Source organism: Acromyrmex echinatior, chromosome 2, assembly GCF_024713525.1.
Source record: "Acromyrmex echinatior isolate Ae372 chromosome 2, ASM2471352v2, whole genome shotgun sequence".
Taxonomy (NCBI): domain Eukaryota; kingdom Metazoa; phylum Arthropoda; class Insecta; order Hymenoptera; family Formicidae; genus Acromyrmex; species Acromyrmex echinatior.
This window is the reverse complement of record NC_141853.1, coordinates 12,586,202-12,606,047: the sequence shown is the minus strand read 5'-3', so window position 1 is coordinate 12,606,047 and position 19,846 is coordinate 12,586,202. Positions and strand designations below refer to the sequence as shown.

The 19,846-nt window shown below is 37.9% G+C and overlaps 1 protein-coding gene across 2 annotated transcripts; it reads left to right on the top strand.

Moving 5' to 3' along the window:
- The first annotated feature begins 1,481 nt into the window (after window positions 1-1,481).
- LOC105152841 (putative chitinase 10) lies at window positions 1,482-18,832 on the top strand. Of its 2 annotated transcripts, none has more exons than XM_011067337.2 (23): window positions 1,482-1,689; window positions 3,370-3,692; window positions 4,238-4,497; window positions 4,596-4,646; window positions 4,750-5,378; window positions 5,639-5,824; window positions 6,043-6,187; window positions 6,400-6,747; window positions 6,981-7,471; window positions 7,538-7,766; window positions 7,856-8,044; window positions 8,210-8,540; window positions 9,635-9,864; window positions 10,551-10,936; window positions 11,179-11,913; window positions 12,198-13,727; window positions 14,296-14,481; window positions 14,681-14,969; window positions 15,201-15,526; window positions 15,634-16,065; window positions 16,343-16,816; window positions 16,918-17,043; window positions 17,466-18,832. In XM_011067337.2, the coding sequence occupies exons 2-23, from the start codon at window positions 3,388-3,390 to the stop codon at window positions 17,622-17,624; spliced, it is 8,037 nt and encodes a 2,678-aa protein (XP_011065639.1). In that variant the 5' UTR covers window positions 1,482-1,689; window positions 3,370-3,387; the 3' UTR covers window positions 17,625-18,832. The 2 variants fall into 2 exon arrangements, with proteins under 2 accessions (XP_011065639.1, XP_011065638.1); XM_011067336.2 differs by having other exon boundaries at window positions 1,482-1,702.
- The last annotated feature ends 1,014 nt before the right edge of the window (window positions 18,833-19,846 follow it).

Genomic DNA, 19,846 nt, shown 5'->3' with positions numbered 1-19,846 from the left:
TTCTACAAACATTTTCTATACCTTATAACTGTGATGTATGAAGTTGAGTAGTACAATGACTTCCCTGGTGGTAATTCAAATCGCTCATTTTCAGTCTGAATCCTCCCGTTCGCTGAAACAAATTGTTATTTCAAAATCAGAAGGTATCGCCGACTAAATCGCTGAATAAATCATTGAATAAACCGCTTCAAGCAAACGATATTCGTTAACACCCTTATATACGGGATAATAATATATTTCTTGATATGCAACTGTTGATGATCCGTTTCGGCGGGAGTATTAACGTCAAGAATTTTTCGACAATTTTTATTTCGTTTTTCTTCGTTGTAATTTTTTTCGTCGTCAACTTCCATCATCTGACATCAAATTTCAATCAATTTTTGCAGTAACAACAAATACTTAATGAACCTTAATGTACTTTCATTTTTTTTTCTATAATTTTTATTGTAGTGATAATAATAAATATATATTAATAATAATAAACGTATAATTGCGAAACCCGCAGCAATGTAGTGTATTCGGACGTTTATATATTTTTTAAAAATCATTTGTTAAAACATTATAAGAAATAATAATGACGACATCTAGCTCATCTAATGTATGTATAAATTCGCATCATTAATAATGTGCTTCAAATGATTAAAAATTCGACACCGTCACTAATGGCAAGAATTCTTTCTACTTAATACATTATATATACACGTATTTCCTTTTTACACTGTATTCATTCCGGCAATATATATAAATAATCATTATACGACCCGTTAACGTCTGTGAACCAAGTTTAATTCTCTGGAAGATCGTGAAGTTAAGGAATCGCATACAGAGTATCCTAAAAAGACCGGTTGTTTTTCTAAACAAATTCCTTAACTAGTCTGGAATCGATTTTTATTTGACGGGAATGTCTGTAACCTTTGAGTTAAAAGGCGACGAAACAAAGAAGATTTTTCTCTGAAAAAAGAAAAAGAAAACAATAATTTCCGTATTCAAATGTCAACTATTAATACGAATGTGCGTAGAAAAGAAACGCATTCTCATCGAAAGTAATTAAAGTTTGTTTAGGGATAATTCATAATATATATATATATATATATATATATATATAGCAGCTGCAAATAAGAAAGAGCCGATAGAATTGCATTAATAGCGCACGGTTTAAAAACTGTCCAGGTAATCCAAACGAGTCCTCGACGAGCCCTCGCGTTGTATATAAATTGTACATATACGGCTATTTATCGCGAACCATTTCGAGGGAAGGAACGATCTAATTGTAAGTCGAGATTTCAAACTGGACGTCTCTCTCTGGAGGTGTACCAGGGCGTGTACGCGCGAGAACGAGAAGTCATGCTCCTCTCGTGGTCAAGGTCGTCGCAGAGCGGTGACTTGGCTGGCAGGATGGCGCGGGGCGGGTTCCCTTAGATGGAGGAGTAGGTATATATGGACGTCCTCGTGCGTCCGGAATACCAGATTGTTGGTCCTCCCTGTCGCTCTCTCTCTCTCTCTCTCTCTCTCTCTTCTCGCGGTGGTGTCTTTTAAAATTCATCGCGCGCACCTCTCGACTCGAGGAGACCCCAGCGGGCCCCGCTCCCGTGCGGTCGAATCGCGCGCCGCTCAGACAAGTGCTTCATCGAGTTCCACCAGTGACAGTTTATACCTACGTGTCGGTGTTGCGGAAGAAGAGTCAGGAAGGTCCGTTTGTAACGTACGTCGATTCGCAATTACGCGAAAAAATTTCCTCCGCTCGAAGCAGGAAAATTGCTATACGGGTGATGTAAAGAGTATTATATGTGAAGATATATTACGTTTAATGATGTCAGAGTATGGTAAATATCTTCATTGAGACTATACTCGTTGACTATACTCATTAATTATACTGACGCTGACACATATCTTTAATGACAGATTCGTTTAGTATACCATACATGTATAGCGGCAATAAGATCTAAATTGCGTTGAATCTTATCTTTATCTTAAGTTGAAATTTCTTTACGCTACATTCAAATTACACGAGATAAATTATTTTGATCTCTAGAAAGAAAAAAAGAGATGGTTGAAAGAAATTCGACGTAAATAACACTGCAGTAGTAAAGTCGATAATCACAGAACGCGTCATTACACACTTCAACGAGGTAATAGTATTCTCGTTACTGAATTATATAAGAAAAATAGCCTGGTTGCAGCTTGATAAATTTAATAATTTTTGTTTTATCACTATTAATAATCTAATTTTTTTTAGCAAAAACTTGTAAATCATTAACTGTATATGACTTTTGTAATAGCGATTTGTAATAGCTATTTCTTTTATTAATATAGGAGTATAAAAAATTTATATTTTTTGTTGCATTTTTTTACCGAAGAAGAGAATTAAAAATAGGTTTATTGATATTTCAACCTTTTGACATTTTAACCAATAAAAAGTTCAATTCTTTCTTGAATAATCAGTTTTTAATGATGTCCAAAATCCTTAATTAATAAGATTTGCATTAGCAACTATTTGTAAACGTACAATGAAATACACCATTGTTCATATTGTACAATCTCATCTTATTTCGACAAGGTTTACACTTTTAATATGTCAAGTACTATCGAGTGAGTTTTTGTTCTCGGATAATTCGCACGATAAATAGTGTTCAATATCGCTTCTTAGAGTGACAATAGAGTATTTGATGCTAAATGCATAAAATGTAAGCGTCAAAAGTAAAAGTTTATGAAAAAGCTGTTTCTGCAAATAATAATGCAATAAAAATATACCTTGTTTTTTATAAACATAATTCATTCTAAAAAAAGTACAAGTAAAAATTTATATCTATTCTGGTACCTGGCTTATAAATATTCTAAATGAGATCGATGATCTTATTATTGAATTCACTGCGTGTCGCATATAAGATAATTATTGATGGGCCTAACTGGAAATTACAATAAATAAAACACGAGCGCGGCTAGGAAAAGCGAATAAGACGATACGAGCGGACAAGAATCTTCGTCTTCAAGGCCGCATCTTTTTCGCCACGATACTTGGTATCTTGGAACTCGGGATATCTTGAAGGCTTTGAATAAACACAAATCGATGTACATCTCTCCAGCATAAAATGCATTCCTATTTGTATCTAATAAGCCTCCTATGTCCTAGCCGAGTAACGAGTCGCTACTCAAACCGGCTGCTCCTCCTTTATAGTCGCATAAGTAAAAATAACGCATTTCGCGCTAAGATCTCGTAGATGCAGAAGGATCTCTCTATCTTTGTTTCTCTCTCTCTCTCTCTCTCTCTCTCTCTCTCTCTCTCCCTCTCCCTCCCTCTCTCTCTACACGAGCAGGTTCTTGAATCTGCAGGATGCATATATAAAATGTCAATACAATTTTCCATTTCAGCAAACTATATAGTTAACTATGACGGCTTGGATTATCTTGGCTTGGCTGACGAGTTTATCGTCGGCCGTTCCCTCGAATCGAGTACCAGTTCGAGAGATCCTACCTCCTCCGCCGCCGTCGGAGCAGCAGCAACAACGCGAGTTTCTTCCCTTCTTCCGGAGAGACGCCGTCGAAAGCTCACCGACCTTCGGTCGCTTATCAAATGATTTAAATTACAATGAGTTCGGCTCGCACAGGTATCCCCTGCGCGACGCAGTCGAATCGTTGCCGGACAACGTACTAGACGCTAAATCGAATCCTACATTCCGAGACGACTTTGAGAGGTGACTATCCGAAGAATATGTTTTATCTTAATCGGCTAAAACCTCTCCGACACTCGTTTTCTAAAGAATCGCTATTACATGGCAAATCTTAACCCTTATATACGTAAGTTGAAAATCTGCGGGATATTCCTTTCCTTTTTTTATATCAATATTTCTTCCGCAATATCCTTTGATTGAAGATAAGACGACATTATTTCCTATTTCCAAAGAATTTTAAATAAATTTTACAATTATTTTTAAATATTTACTTATTTATATTTGCTTAAATCATATTCTTAATATATTTTTGTTTTTATAGATTGTTATTAAAAAACACTGTACACATCTAAGGATTGTTGAAAAACTTAAAACTATTGAAAATTAAAATTCCATAATTCTCTTTACAATTTTGCTTTATTTTTATTTAATGCAGATATTGCTTAATTGTTCTTTTATTAATGCGTATCTTGATTTGATATGTAATAGACTTAATAATAATATATGCTATAATATTATGTTTAGCACATATAATGATACAAGTATAACAGAATTGCTCATATTTATAGTGAGAACCGAAGATTGCCTTTGAGAGACGCAGTGGAACATCGCGAAGCACCTTTTCTTGGTGTTGATCTGGATCATGAATCGATTTGGATCGAGCCTGTGGCACCACCGACCTTGCGAAGAACGCAGCAAATTCTCGAACCTAAAATTGTCTGCCGCTTCAACTCTGAAGCCGTTCATAGGACGGAACCATTCTCCTTGTACCCGCAAAATGTGCCAGATTACAAGTGCACTCACCTAGTATATTCCAAAGCTACTATCGGTAAGTAATAATTGTATTAGATATAGATTATAGATGTATAAGCATATATTACTTCGCGAATACTTTTATTATCTTGATTATTAATTTTATTATTACAGACAGGCAAGATTCCATCGTTCCCAACGATCCAGTATACGATCGAGTTAAAGGTAGATAATCATCAAAGATAAAAATATGTTTAAAAATATTTAACAAATATTTTGGAAATATTAGATTATATAACAATTAATATAACTTCAATTTTTTTACTAGGCGGTTACAATGCTGCCACAGGGCTTCGCTTGAAAGATCCAGCACTTCGCGTGCTGATATCCATCCAACCAAATCCACATCGCAGCCTAATTATCCAAAGAAATGCCAATTTATCGACCGATTTTCCATTGCGAGAATCTATTCTCAAATTCCTCGAAGAATATCGTTTCGACGGTATCGAGCTCGATTGGCCAACCGCCGCCCAGGACTGGTCTCAATTCAAAATTCTGCTCAAGTTGATCGGTGCTCCATTAGCCAAAAGGGGATATACCCTCGCGGTGGCACTGACACCGGAAGATCCCGTGGATCTGGAACTTTTACCGATCGTCGATTTAATAATCTTGAAAAGTTGGCGGGACGTTCAGCCGGCTTGTTCTTCTTGTGGGAGAACGGACCTCATCCCCGTTCTTCATCCAGGTCCCTTGAGCTTCATCGTGCAGAATACAAGCAAATGGGTTGAGCAGGTCAGCGCCGGGCAACGATCGAAGTTTGTCCTCGCTATCCCAATCTTTGGTCAAGGATACTCTCTCAAATTTGGCAATCTCACCGATGTCGGCGCGTTCATTCAGAAATCCGGCAAAGAGGGTGTTTACACTAAACTGAGAGACGGAAAATTAGCTTATTACGAGGTGAAGTATCACGTCAATACTAAAAAAGAGCCTGATTAATTGGAATTTTGATTAAAAATAAATAAATCAAAATTTTCTCGTTGAATTTTTTATTTTTACCTATTATAATTTTAATTAAGAGAGGGGGAAGGGGGAATCAAAATTCTGATTGTTATATGATCAGAATCTTCAGCTGATTCTGATTTATTTTCAATCAGATATTTTTCTCGATGTAAAATCTGAAATATTTATATTAATCAAAGGCCGATTGTTCTTTATAGATATGTGAGAAATTGGAAAGAGGTTTGTGGATCTCTGGCAGAAACGAGGAAGGACCATACATAAAACGAGGGGATCAATGGATTGGTTACGACGATCCTATATCAGTTAAAATTAAAACGGCGTTTGTTCGAGCAATGGGACTCGGTGGAATCTCATTATGGTCGCTAGATCTAGATGATTTTCAGGTTATTAATAATATTAACTTATTTTTCGTCTCGTTGAAATTTTTATTTTTAGCGCCATATAAGGATATAAATAATTAAATACATCAAGATCAACAGAATTCTACAATATATAAAAGAATGATTTTAATTTAAGCGTTGTCATTGAACAGCAATTTGGCACCATTCATTCACGGCATATTATCGTATTTAACGCATGCATATGAATTTAAATCTTATAGGGTATCTGCGGAAATCCTTGGCCGATGCTAAACGCTGCAACACGATCTTTAGGCTACTACGAGGATATCCCGACAAAGAAGTGTCCAAAGGATAGTCTTTCTAGAGATCCGGAAAATTGTTCCGCATTTTATTCTTGTATCAAAGGTAAGGTTTAGCTTAATTAAATTAATCAGAAATCAAATTTATATTAGGTGTTGGAATTAATTCGTAGCGTTTTTAATGAAAGAATGTTATTTATTTCACATGAGCATTAAAAAATACATTAATAAAAGTACTTCCCATCACTTGTAAAACGCTACGAATTAATTCCAACACCTAATACATTCAGTGATCACAGAGTCTTTTTTTTTTTTCAGGAAAACTGCATCATGGTCATTGCGGGCACAGCCGATACTTTGATCCGAGAGAGAAACGCTGTGTGGCAGCCATTCTAGCGCGATCTTCAGAGATCTGCAAACCTAATGTTTTTGATAAAATCAGTCAGGATACATCGACAACATCGTCAAAAAAGGTGTTGCAGCAAGTCGGTCCGCGTATAGCGTGTTATATGACGTCCTGGGCATTGTATCGCAAAGGGGATGGTAAATTCGTGCCAGAACATTTGGATTCGAGTCTCTGTACTGACATTATTTACGCATTTGCTGGATTGAATCCTGAGACGCTGTTGATTCAGCCGTTCGATCCTTGGGCCGACATTGAAAATAGTAAGCATGATAATTCACATGTGATCTCAATTACTGAGACATTTAAAAGATTCGGAACAAAACTGAATTATAAATCTGCAATTTGAAAGGATCCATTTCTTTAAATATAGCGTCATATTTAAAGCGAATCTTGCGAGCCATGAAATCACTTATTGTTCTTGTTCCAAATCTTTCAATCTTTCTTTTTAAAAGATATAATCGAATGATATGATTCCTCGAATAATTCATTCCAGATCTATACCAGCGAGTGACCTCGATCAAAGGATCAAGAATATTATTGGCCTTAGGCGGATGGACCGACAGTTCTGGTGATAAATATTCTCGATTGATCAGCAGCGGCGTCTCTCGTCGTAAATTCGTCATTGCCACGATGAACTTCCTGAAGAAACATAATTTCGACGGTCTATCGTTCGAGTGGAGCTATCCCAAGTGCTGGCAGAGCGACTGCAAGAAAGGTCCCGATTCTGATAAGCCAAATTTTACTAAGTTGATGCAAGAGCTCAGAGAGGAGTTTAACAAGCAAGACCCGCCTCTATTGTTGGCTGCTGCCCTGTCAGGGTACAAAGAGGTCATTGACAAAGCGTACGAGGTGCGTGAAATTTCGCGGGTCGTCGACTTTATGTCAGTCATGACGTACGACTACCATGGATCGTGGGAATCCAAGTTGGCACATATAGCGCCCTTGTTTGGGTCACCAAGCGACAGCAAACCCTATTACAACGTTGTAAGTTCGAATTGCGTGAAAATGCGTGTTGCAAATCGCAGAATATAACGTTCGAAAATTTTACAGAACTTTACCATGAATTATCTCGTTGGTCTCGGTGCTGAGAAATCTAAGCTCCTAGTCGGTATCCCTCTATATGGGCAGTCTTATCGGCTCTCAACGGCGAGCCAAGCCGATCTGGGTGATCCCACGACCGGTCCGGGTAAACCAGGAGAGTTCACCAAGCAACCTGGAATGTTGGCGTATTATGAGATTTGCGAAAGGATCAAGCGACACAATTGGAAAGTAGGAATTGGTAAGATGATCGACGAATCTCAAGTATATATTACGTGAATTTAAACAAAATAAGTAGGTATATTTTGTATAAAATCTATATAATTTCAGGACCGAGTGCTCACTTCGAAGATGAGTGGGTAGGTTACGAAGATCGGGAGAGTGTTTACGCTAAGGGCAAATATATCACGGGAAATGGCTATGGCGGAGCTACAATGTGGACCATTGACTTGGATGATTTTCAGAATCTCTGCTGCTCTGAATCGTTTCCTTTATTGAAAACCATGAATCGTGCGCTAGGTGCGTATTATATTATTTATTATCTTTGGTATTATATTATATAGTACTTTCTACATTTTATTACAAGTTATTATATTCTGTATTATTATATGCTATAATATGTTTATTACACATAATGCTACTTTTCTAATATTTTACATTTGATATAATTATTCTGATTAACAGGTCGCTCGTTGCCGCCCATCTCGGAGGATTGCCAACGTCCACCGCAGCCGGTGACACCGCAAGCACCGACTCTAACTACTCACAGTGACGCCGTGGACGGCAATCCGCACCCTACTACGTCAATGACAACGTCTAGTACTACCACGTGGCCCACGTGGACAGAAAGACCGAGTACCACGACGCAGCAGACGACTAAGACCACTTGGCCCACGTGGACTTGGACCAGCCAGGAACCCAGTAAAATTCCGTCGGAGGACGTCACAAAGCCTAACGAAACTAATAAACCGAGTACAACTCCTAGTAGCACCACACCTACATCAACTATATCGTGGTAAAAGAAAACAAATCACAATTATTTGATAATATCCATATATTTCAATCTTTTTCTTTTTTTTTAAATCAAAACAGTCCATAATGATCATTCAAAATATTTAGCGCCCTGATGAAAATGTAAAGCTTGTCAACGAAGCGTCAATGAAGTATGAAAGAATTGTAATGCTTCTTAAATACTTCATTGACTTTCCATTGACTCTTAGTGGTTTTGAATATTCATCACACACTCCATAAACTCTCCCCAAACTCTCCGTAAAGTGTGCCCCAAACACATCTGTCACATTTCCCACATGTTTAAAATTTTTTTTTTTTTTCATTAATGTTTTTCATACGCTCCTAAACATTTCATTCATTAATACTTCATCTACGCTTCTTAAACGTTCGGCAAAGAGTACACGAAGCGTTCAAATACGCTTTGTGTACGTTTCCAGGATATAGAGATAAAAAAATTTATTTGAAAACGAAGCGTCGTTGATTAGTACGCGGCCACCAGAAAGACTTAGCGAGAAAGACTAACTTCTCGAATTTAAAAAACCGCACAGACTAGGATAAAAGACGTAGCATCGAAAGATTTTTCAGATGTGTTTTAATGAAATAATTTTTTAAAGTGAGCCCTCCAAGAAGAAAGCATAGTACTTTTTTTTTAGATATTTATCGAATAAATGAAATATATTTTAAAATATCATTTGCTTACCAAAGACCTCGATTACATTTCATTCACGTTCATCTAAGAACTCGACGATGCTTCGTTTTCCCTAGACTGCCTAATCACGCTTCGTTTACATTCAATGAACATTCTGCTCATGCTTGCCAAAGAACTTATTTATACTTTCATTTATGTTTCTTTAACATTTAGTTGACGCTTCCTTTACGTTCCATGTTCCAATTTTCGCTTCTTACGAGTTTCAGTTACGTTTCTGTTACTCCCTCCTTACACTTCCTTTACACTCCAATTAACGCTTTATTGACACTCGCTTTACTTTCATCAGGGCGTTTATACGTTACTGCGTTAAGATATACTTTTATTTACTTTTAGTTACAACTACATTAAAGCTCCTTATTGATTCATTCTTTAAATTTTTTTTTAAATAGCGCACCGACTACGCAGTTGTCACATTCTACAACAAGGAAACCGATTACCGGCACATCGGAAGCGAATTGTACTAGCGGCGAGTATTACAGCGATCCCATGAACTGTGGAAATTATTACAGATGTGTCCGCGGCGAGTTGAAGCGTGAACAATGTGCGCCAGGATTGCATTGGGACGCGAATCGACAATTGTGCGATTGGCCATCGGCGGCAAAATGTCAAGCAGAAACTGGTAAGATTACCTATTCTCATCAACCAGATATGTTAATTCTTAATTATTCCTCTTTTTTTTTGTCTCTATTTTTTCCTCCTATTTGCTAGAGAATCTATAATTACATAGTTCGAAACGACTAGACAACAATGAATAATAATTGGAGCGCAGACTGATAGTCGCGAGATCGTCGCGAAATATAAATAGCATCTTTGTTGAGTTGATGGCATTAACCCATTAACGAGAAAATTATCGCGATGACATTGACTCTTTAATAATCTATAAAAATTGTGTCGATAAGCGAGCATGTGGACAAACATAAGCATAAACCTGTTTGAGTTTGAGTTGGGCGTATGCAAATACGGTCGCGTATACATATCTTTTCCGTTTAACATGTCGCCTCTGGCTAAGAAGCGTTCTTGCATCCTCTCCCTTTGCTATTCGTCGCAAAGCGAAGAAGATCGCTGGCATTGGCAAGGGTACAAGCCACGCTAACGACGCTTGTTTGCGCGTCGTTCGCTCACGGTGCGTCTGCGAAAACCATGGCCTTCACTCGATTCTATATGATATTAACTCTTCTTCTTCTAAACTGCGTCGTACAGGGAGTGTATGAAATCTTTCGTCGAGGTGCCAATTTAATCGATCTTAAATTGATTTTTATTGTACAAGGTACGTTTCATAAATTTTTATCTCTTTTTTTTCTTTAGATTCTACCTCGACGACAGGCAGTCCTTTATGGAGTAGTTCAACCAAGAGGCCATCCACTACAACTACCAAAGTTACCAGACCAATTTCAACAATAACAACGACGACAACGACAATAACAACCACGAAATCCACCACGTCGAAACCTAACGTTATAGAATCGACGCAAAAACCGCAAAAACCATGCGAACATGGACAATATTATCCCTATCCAAATTCGTGCACAAGCTTTCTGGTCTGTGTGAACGGCGATCTTGTTTCGCAGCAGTGCGGTCCAGGTTTAAATTGGAACACCGACAAGAACATGTGCGATTGGGCCTTCAAAAGCCCATGCATCAATAAACCTCATAAGAATGCCTTGCTCATGGAAAAAGACACCGTACCAATCGTAAGTAACGCAAAAATAATAAATTATATAATAGTGCTGAATGACCATTTAGATATTAATTATTAATTATTAATACATACAGATATTAACATAACATTCTCTCATTGTCAGTCAAATAGAATCTTTTATATCACACCTCCGCAGTACGTACATCCGGCTGATTCATCATTTTAATTTATTCGTTTATTGCATAATAATTCAATAATTGATATTGACATCAAGTATTGTTGTGATTACGTTAGACTTGCATCACCGGCAGCTACAGTAGTGTACCGGGTGACTGCACGAGCTACCAGGCGTGCCTTTGGGGCCGCCAGGAGGTGTTCAACTGCGCGCCGGGTTTGCACTTCAACAGGGAAACTCATATCTGTGACTGGCCATCCCGGGCGAAATGCGCAGACGATGGCGACAAGGAAATTACCACACAGTCGGCAACGACATCCTCGCGGCCATCAATCTCGGAGAAACCAATCACCCACCCAGAATTTACTACGGAAAAGGTCCCGATTACGTCGACCATAAGTCAACCTACGTCGACTTTGTCTCCAGCGATTATAGACCCCGACAAGGTCTCCCCGCTGTCCGGCTACTATAAGGTTGTGTGTTACTTTACCAATTGGGCTTGGTATCGTCGTGGAATTGGCCGTTACTTGCCAGAACATATCGATCACACTCTATGCACGCACATCGTGTACGGTTTCGCGGTGCTGGACTACTCCGAGATGATAATCAAGGCTCACGATTCCTGGGCGGATTTCGACAATCGTTTCTACGAGCGGGTGGTAGCATATAAAAAGCGAGGTCTTAAAGTGCTTCTCGCGCTGGGCGGATGGAACGATTCGGCCGGTGATAAATACAGCCGATTGGTGAACAGTCCTTCCGCTAGAAAGAAGTTTATCGATCATGTTCTTCAGTTTATTCAAAAATATGACTTTGACGGATTAGACATGGACTGGGAATATCCCGTTTGTTGGCAGGCGAGTGCATTTTTTTCATTTAATAACATTAACACGAACAATAACAAGTTCAAGTTTTTGCTTATCATCTCTGTACATGCGTGTTTATACTTTATTTTTATTATGTTTCTATGGAAGAATTTCGAATAGTTTTAGTAAATTATAAATTATAAATCTCTACTTCAAATCTTTACTCTATTATTTCTTATATTCTTTTTTAATTTTTTTTTTTACATAATTTATTGTAAATCGTTTATAATTATTTTTATTTATAACTTTTCAAATTTTTATTATTTTGCCAACAGGTAAATTGTAACAAGGGACCAGATTCAGATAAAGAAAGTTTTGCAGCTCTCTTACGCGAATTAAGTGCTGAATTTAAACCAAAAGGATTACTTCTCTCGGCAGCGGTCTCGCCGAGTAAGAAAGTAATCGACAAGGGCTATGACGTGCCGTCATTAGCCAAGTATCTGGATTGGATTGCTGTCATGGCGTATGACTACCATGGGCAATGGGATAAACGAACTGGTCACGTTGCGCCTTTATATTATCACCCGGACGACGAGTTTTATTATTTCAACGCTAACTATTCGATCAATTATTGGATCTCAAAGGGCGCGCCACCTAGGAGTATCGTCATGGGAATGCCGTTGTATGGACAATCCTTCACGATCAACGATCCAAGCTCTGGGAATGGTCTAAATTCTCCAGCCAGTGCTGGAAACGCCGGAGAGTTCACACGAGCTGCTGGTTTTCTGTCTTACTATGAGATCTGCGATAGAATACTCAATCGTGGTTGGACGGTGGTACAGGATCCAGAAGGCAGAATGGGACCGTATGCCTACAAGGGCAGCCAGTGGGTCAGCTTTGATGACTCAGAGATGATCAGGCGGAAGGCGCAATTCGTGCGCGACATGGGTCTAGGCGGCGGTATGGTGTGGGCTTTGGATTTGGACGATTTCCGCGGACGATGTGACAACGGACCTCATCCATTGATGCACACGATCCAGCGGGTGCTAGCGGAACCACCGAAGGAGCACGATAAGCCTCTGCAACCGCCATCGGCACCATCGCCATCGATAACGACGTTGATCGTTGAGCCTACGCAAGCGATACGACCAACTAATACGGTGGATCGCGTTACACAGAACAGTTTCAAGAATGATGAGTTTAAAGTCATCTGTTATTTTACTAACTGGGCCTGGTATCGACAGGAAGGTGGCAGATTTGTGCCGGAAGATATAGATCCCGATCTCTGCACCCACGTACTTTACGGATTCTCCGTACTCGACGGTAGTAGCTTAACGATGAAGTCTCACGATCCCTGGGCCGATATAGACAACAAGTTTTACGACAGAGTGGCAGCATTCAAGGCAAAAGGTTTAAAAGTGCTGATGGCGTTGGGTGGTTGGAACGATTCGGCCGGAGACAAATACAGCAGATTGGTGAACTCACCGTCGGCTAGGCGAAAATTCATTACGCAACTTCTTCTCTTCATCGAAAAATACGGCTTCGAGGGTCTTGATCTCGACTGGGAGTACCCGGTATGCTGGCAAGTGGACTGTAACAAGGGTCCGGAGTCTGACAAACAAAGTTTCGCTGAACTGATCAAGGAATTGAGCGATGAATTCAAGCCGCGAGGATTGCTTCTCTCTGCGGCTGTTTCGCCGAGCAAGAGAGTGATTGATGCGGGATACGATGTTCCCACTTTGTCAAAATATCTGGATTGGATATCCGTGATGACGTACGATTTCCACGGTCAATGGGATAAGAAAACCGGCCACGTAGCACCATTGTATAGTCTTCCGAACGACTGGGAACCAACATTTAATGCCGTAAGCTTTACTTTGATTTGATTATTTACATTAAGAGTTACACTAATTTCGGAAATTTTGAATCTCTTCTGAGTACTCACCTCAGCCATATTGAATTGTGACGTCATTAGCGAGAAATGATACGTTGATTTTTCCGACATACCATTTGTAAATAAAGAGAATTTGAATAAAACAGAATAATAAGATCGCTGCAGTAAAACATTTGTAAAAATGGGCCGATATTGTATCATTATCCTCCCTAATAGTAATAGTAAGTAAATAGTCGAAAAACGTTTGTGATGTGAAAATAGGCTGCGCATGCGTATTGAGGATAAAGTAGTAAACGTATTTTACGATTATTTATTGACTATCAGGGGGGGATAATGATGACAGTGCCTCGGCCCATTTTTACAAGTGTTTTACAGTGATCTCATTATTTTATCCAATTTGTTTTATTTATTTATAAATGGCGTGCAAGAAAAACAATGTATCGCTTATAACACATTTCTCGCTTTTCTCGCTGACGTCACGATTCAATACGGTTGAGTATTGCAAGAGTCTTAAAACCACCTTGATTTTTTTCTACTAGAACTTTTCGATCCATTACTGGATAGAGAAAGGTGCAAATCCGAAAAAGTTAATCATGGGCGCTCCATTGTACGGCCAATCATTTTCACTTGCGGAGAGAAACGTGCACGGATTAAACGCGCCAACTTATGGGGGTGGCGAGGCTGGAGAAGCGACCAGAGCAAGAGGTTTCTTGTCATACTACGAGGTCAGCTCTGTGTTTTCGAAAAAAAATTATTCAAAATAAAAATAGAAGTAAATAGAAATATTAAATGAGTTTCTAATAAGTACATATGTATATTATAGAAGAATGTTAATTTTTAGTGCTCTATGAAAGATATTTATTTCTGAAGCAAATTTTTCTTTTATGTTAATATAAATACTTGTACTTTTTTGCTTTATGATAGATATGTGAAAGAACGTTGAAGAAGGGATGGACAGTTGTTCAAGATAAAGAGAGAAGAATCGGTCCCTACGCCTACAAGGGTGACCAATGGGTGAGCTTCGACGACGCCCAACAAATTAAATTGAAAGCAGAATTAATCAAGAAACTTGGCCTCGGCGGCGGTATGATTTGGGCCTTGGACTTGGACGACTTTAAGAACAGATGTGGATGCGAACCCAGTCCACTATTAAGAACGATGAATCGAGTTTTGAGGAACTATCCAAAGGGTCCGCTGTGTCCCATTACTGAAGGTAAATGTATTGATCGTTTTCAAAATCAAAAAATATTTCACTCAACCTGACTTGTGACGTATGTGACAAATATATCGCCGCGCTTGTCTTAACGCTGAGACACTACCGCGCTACATGTCTCCTGATAGAAAAATATATAACTTATTTTTTAATATATATATTTAAAATTTTTAATATATATATTTTCTACATATTTTTTAATAACATTTGAACCATCTTTATGTTCAACAGGTACAGAAGTAGTTATGATCGATGTCGACCAGAGCAACATCGAATCTACTACATCACCAAGACCTACGTATATTCCACCAGCAACAATTCCAACAACGACTGAATTAAATCCAGACATCGATGATACCATCGAGATCGAAGCCAGCCCACTACCTCCAGCGGACTGTGGAGGACATTTATTCATATCGCACAAAAGCGACTGCACCAAGTATTATCTGTGCAACTTCGGTAAGATCTCGGAACAGTCCTGTCCACCTGGACTTTACTGGAATGAAGACCGATGCGACTGGCCGGAGAACACCAAATGCAAGACTGCTGAGAGTCGAGTATGTATCACGACGAATACAAGTTTAGCGAATTATTTTAATATTAACAAATGTAAAGCACGTTGCAGCATGAAAAAACCGTGAGATTTATTCTGTCGATTTCGTAGAGCCTATCGCCGAGATTGAGACTTGCCAAAAATGTAAATGAAAAAAAAATAGTTTGTTACTACACGAATTGGGCTTGGAGGCGCGCAAGCTTTGGCAGCTTCACTCCCGAGAACATCGACGGGACGCTTTGCACGCACATCGTGTACGCCTTTGCTACGCTGGAAAAGGAGACGTTTCTTCTAAACATTGATGACTCCGACAATGTCTACAGCAGTTTTCTCAATAAAACGGCGGAAATTAAAAAAAGAAATGGCCTTAAGGTGTTGCTCGGTTTAGGCGGATGGAACGATTCAGAGGACGACAAGTACAGCAGATTAATAAGTAGTCCACAATCGACTAGAAAAAATTTTGCTAGGTATATCGTAAAAATCATCGAGCAGTACGGATTCGATGGACTTAATCTTGATTGGGAGTTTCCGGTATGCTGGCAGGTAAGTAAATGCCCTCGTAATCGTAATGCCCTCTCTTTTTCTCAGTGTAATTGTAATAATTCTTTCAATATAAATTATCAAGGAATTTAAAAGAGATTTTAAAAATGTAAAGATTTTAATTTTGAGAAAAAGATATTTTATAAATATCGAACAAAAAATTATTTTTCAAACACTCTTTTTCGGTAAAATTTTCTATTTATTAATAGATCTCAAATCCCCATTAGATTAAGGATGCTATAATTATGGCAATTAATTAAAAACAAAATATCTCGGACAGGGCGACTGTAGCCGCGGTCCTGAGAAGGATCGCGAGAACTTTGTCGAATTTCTCAAAGACCTTAGCGAAGCGTTAACATCTAGAGGACTTTTGTTATCCATCGTGGTCTCAGCGAACAAGATCGTCATCGACCGGGGCTACACCCATATTCCGCTTTTAACACGGTACGTGAATTGGATCGGCGTGGTAGCGTACGACTATCACACTGGCATGGGAAGTGAAACCGGTCATATCGCGCCGCTTTATCATCATCCCGACGATATCAGCCCGTTCCTGAATGCAAACTTCTCCGTGACGTACTGGATCAACAAAGGCGTGCCAGCCGAAATGATCGTCCTGGGTATACCCACCTACGGATCAAGTTTCACCTTGTCTGAAAAGTCTTTGAACAGACCGGGCTTCCACGTGAAGGCCGATGGACCTGGAGAACCTGGCAAGTTTACGAAATCGGCTGGATTCCTAGCATATCACGAGGTAAAAAAATCAGCTACGCTGTCGTCAATAAATCGAATCGCAACAATATTAGGACATTATTTATTAATTGTTTCATTATATTTGACATATCGCTACGCAAGATATGTGATAATGTGAAGAATAACAGCTGGTCCGTGACGAAAGATTCGGAGGGCCGCGTGGGACCATACGCGTCGAAACGCGATCAATGGGTCAGCTATGACGACGTATCTAATGTAGCAAAAAAGGTATATGTGTGTAATATATGAAGATCATCACATGATATATACATCATTCCTTCGTTCACAAACGGTTCGTTATACAAATACATCATTCATTATTAGACTGCGATTGCGACTAAGACATCGAGTAAGAATTCAGCGTATTATTTTGCAATCTTAAAGCGAGTTTGATAACTCGATTTCGATTCGTTTACATTATACATACGTACGTACTTCTATCGAATTTATTTCGACCTCGTAATTATGTACATATATATATATATATATTAGGTGTTGGAATTAATTCGTAGCGTTTTTTAATGAAAGAATGTTATTTATTTCACATGAGCATTAAAAAATACATTAATGAAAGTACTTCCCATCACTTGTAAAACGCTACGAATTAATTCCAACACCTAATATGTATGAATTATCTGTCTCACTCTCAGGCTGAGCTAATAAAGAAGTTGAATCTCGGAGGTGGAATGATCTGGTCCTTGGATTTGGACGACTTCAAGGGCACGTGTGGATGCGGAAAATATCCACTCTTGACAGCTCTGAATAATGGACTCGGAAGAGGGAACGGTCACACAACAGACTGCATTTGAGTTGCGAAATCGCGATAACGTATAAGAGCGATAACGTCTCGAAGGAGGATTTTTTTATCGCTCAAGAGTCCATGATTTTATTTGGAAACTTTATTTCATTTCTCATCTCTACGTATTTGTTATAACGACTAAATTTTTTTATTAATGCTTGTTCTTATCGAATATCTATATAAATATTATACGATCTTATGAGTAAACGAGTCTTTTCTTACAATTAGTTTGAAAAGCGCGGACACACACGCGAAAATTTTATGCTATTTTTATATGTTATGCGCCTTTAATCGCGAGTACATCTCTAAAATTCTTCTGCCGAATAAAGAATTAATATTAAGTATAGCATTAAAAGTCGTACAAATTGCTCAATACGAACAAAAGATCGCATTTACAACAACACGCATTTACATTTTTTGTATAAATGTAGCGCATGAATATCGGCCATGAATAGAGTCCTCTTGAATGTAATCTTTGTCATGTTCTGATATACACTGCCAGTACTAAAATTCTATAAGTAACATGAACTAAAGATTTTCAATACTGACTGTAGTGTATATATCGGAATACGGTCCTTATTGAGCGCTTTTTTTTATAAAGATCTTTTCCATATGTATCGTAACACAGGTGATACGCCGATGTTAGACTCTATTGTATCCATTGTATGTGCGTATCGTTCTGTTTTCCATTACTATTATACATGGATAAAGCAAATGCAAATTAATTCAGTGGTTAGGTGAAATAACATGGAAATTTTTCATCAGTTTTGCGCGATGTTTCAGTAAAAATTTCTCTCGCGGTAGATAAGATATTATGTATTACGTTAATACGTTATAAGGTATATAAAAGTGCCTTAATAACGGGACGATAAATTGCGATACTTTTCCAGATGACGTAAATAATACAGCAGAAAAGAGAAAGGAGAAAATGCGAAAGTATGGAATGGTCGTATTATGCATTTCGAAAATCATCCCTTTCCGTGCGCATTTTTACGTCATCTGCGAAGATTAGAATTCTCGTGTTAGCGTAAGTGTTTTGTAATTAAGATTGTAATTATAATTGTGCTGTCATAATCGTGCATTTATCAGGAACACGGACAAAGTGACTCCTCGCAGATTAATGAAGATCAGTAGAGCGATTAAAGAAAGACAAATTGTATGTTATTACTGTTTTAAACACATCTGTACTGAATCAATAAATTACGCATCAATATATGATTACGATTTATACATACATATAGATTGAACTGATGCTCACAATGTCCAAAGAGTCATACATATATAACTGAGGTAAACGATAAAAAAGAAAAAAGTGTGAAGCAAAACATAACCACTGCATTATTTTTAATTTAACTTAATTTAAATTGATTATGATCGAAAATCATGAACCTGAACGAATCAAACGAACGAAAAAGTAGGAAAATTGAATAAATTTGCGTTTAAAATTTGTCAGAGAATCTGCGTGGTAAATCGAATTATGGTTTGCTTATCGCGAAAAAATTTTAATATGTAGATATTAAAAAAATTTTAATAGTTATCAATCGTATCAAATGAGGAAATTGCAAGATATCCGCGATCATTTCCAATTATGATGCTGCATTTCCATACAAATCACGTGAACATTTTCTATAAAGACTTGACAGATCTGTGACAGATCGCGATTGCCATGTAAATTATCTTAATGAGTTCCGAATGAAAACTGAACTGTTTCTTACATCCGAATTCTAAGATCGCGTTCAGAAATGTGCGGAATATTTCACAGATAAAGGAATAGAAAAAAAGTTAAATAATTTTTTTTTTTTAATATTATCTCAAGTTTTATCAAGTTAGTCACTTTCTGAATTTTCAAGATAAAATTAATCTTCTACTAGCACGTGTAAGTAACTGAATCGTGAAAATGTAACTTGATATGCAATTAATTACAAGGTAGAGGAGTAGAGGAGTAACCGTTTTTTGTCATGTCGTAATACATGAGCGTTGCATCAATTAAATACAACACATAATTATAACTGCGAGTTGAGCAATGAGACATAGGAATTTTATTTTAATTTTATGCTTTTTCTATTGCGACGTCTCGAGTTTTTCAAAAATGATTTGACAATAAAATACAACGTTACTTCTGCATTTCGTTTTGTGTCGCATTAAGTTTTCTACAATAAGCCATTACCTAAGCTTAAAGTCTGAAGAAATTGTTGAAGTCGTAAGAAATTGACTAATCATAGTCGAATATGA

Excerpts from the sequence above, each read along its gene's own strand:
- LOC105152841 (XM_011067337.2), top strand. The coding sequence starts at position 3,388 with ATGACGGCTTGGATTATCTTGGCTTGGCTGACGAGTTTATCGTCGGCC. Across the intron at positions 6,188-6,399 it reads ATTTTATTCTTGTATCAAAG|GAAAACTGCATCATGGTCAT; the intron begins GTAAGGTTTAGC and ends TTTTTTTTTCAG. Across the intron at positions 16,817-16,917 it reads GATTCCTAGCATATCACGAG|ATATGTGATAATGTGAAGAA; the intron begins GTAAAAAAATCA and ends TCGCTACGCAAG.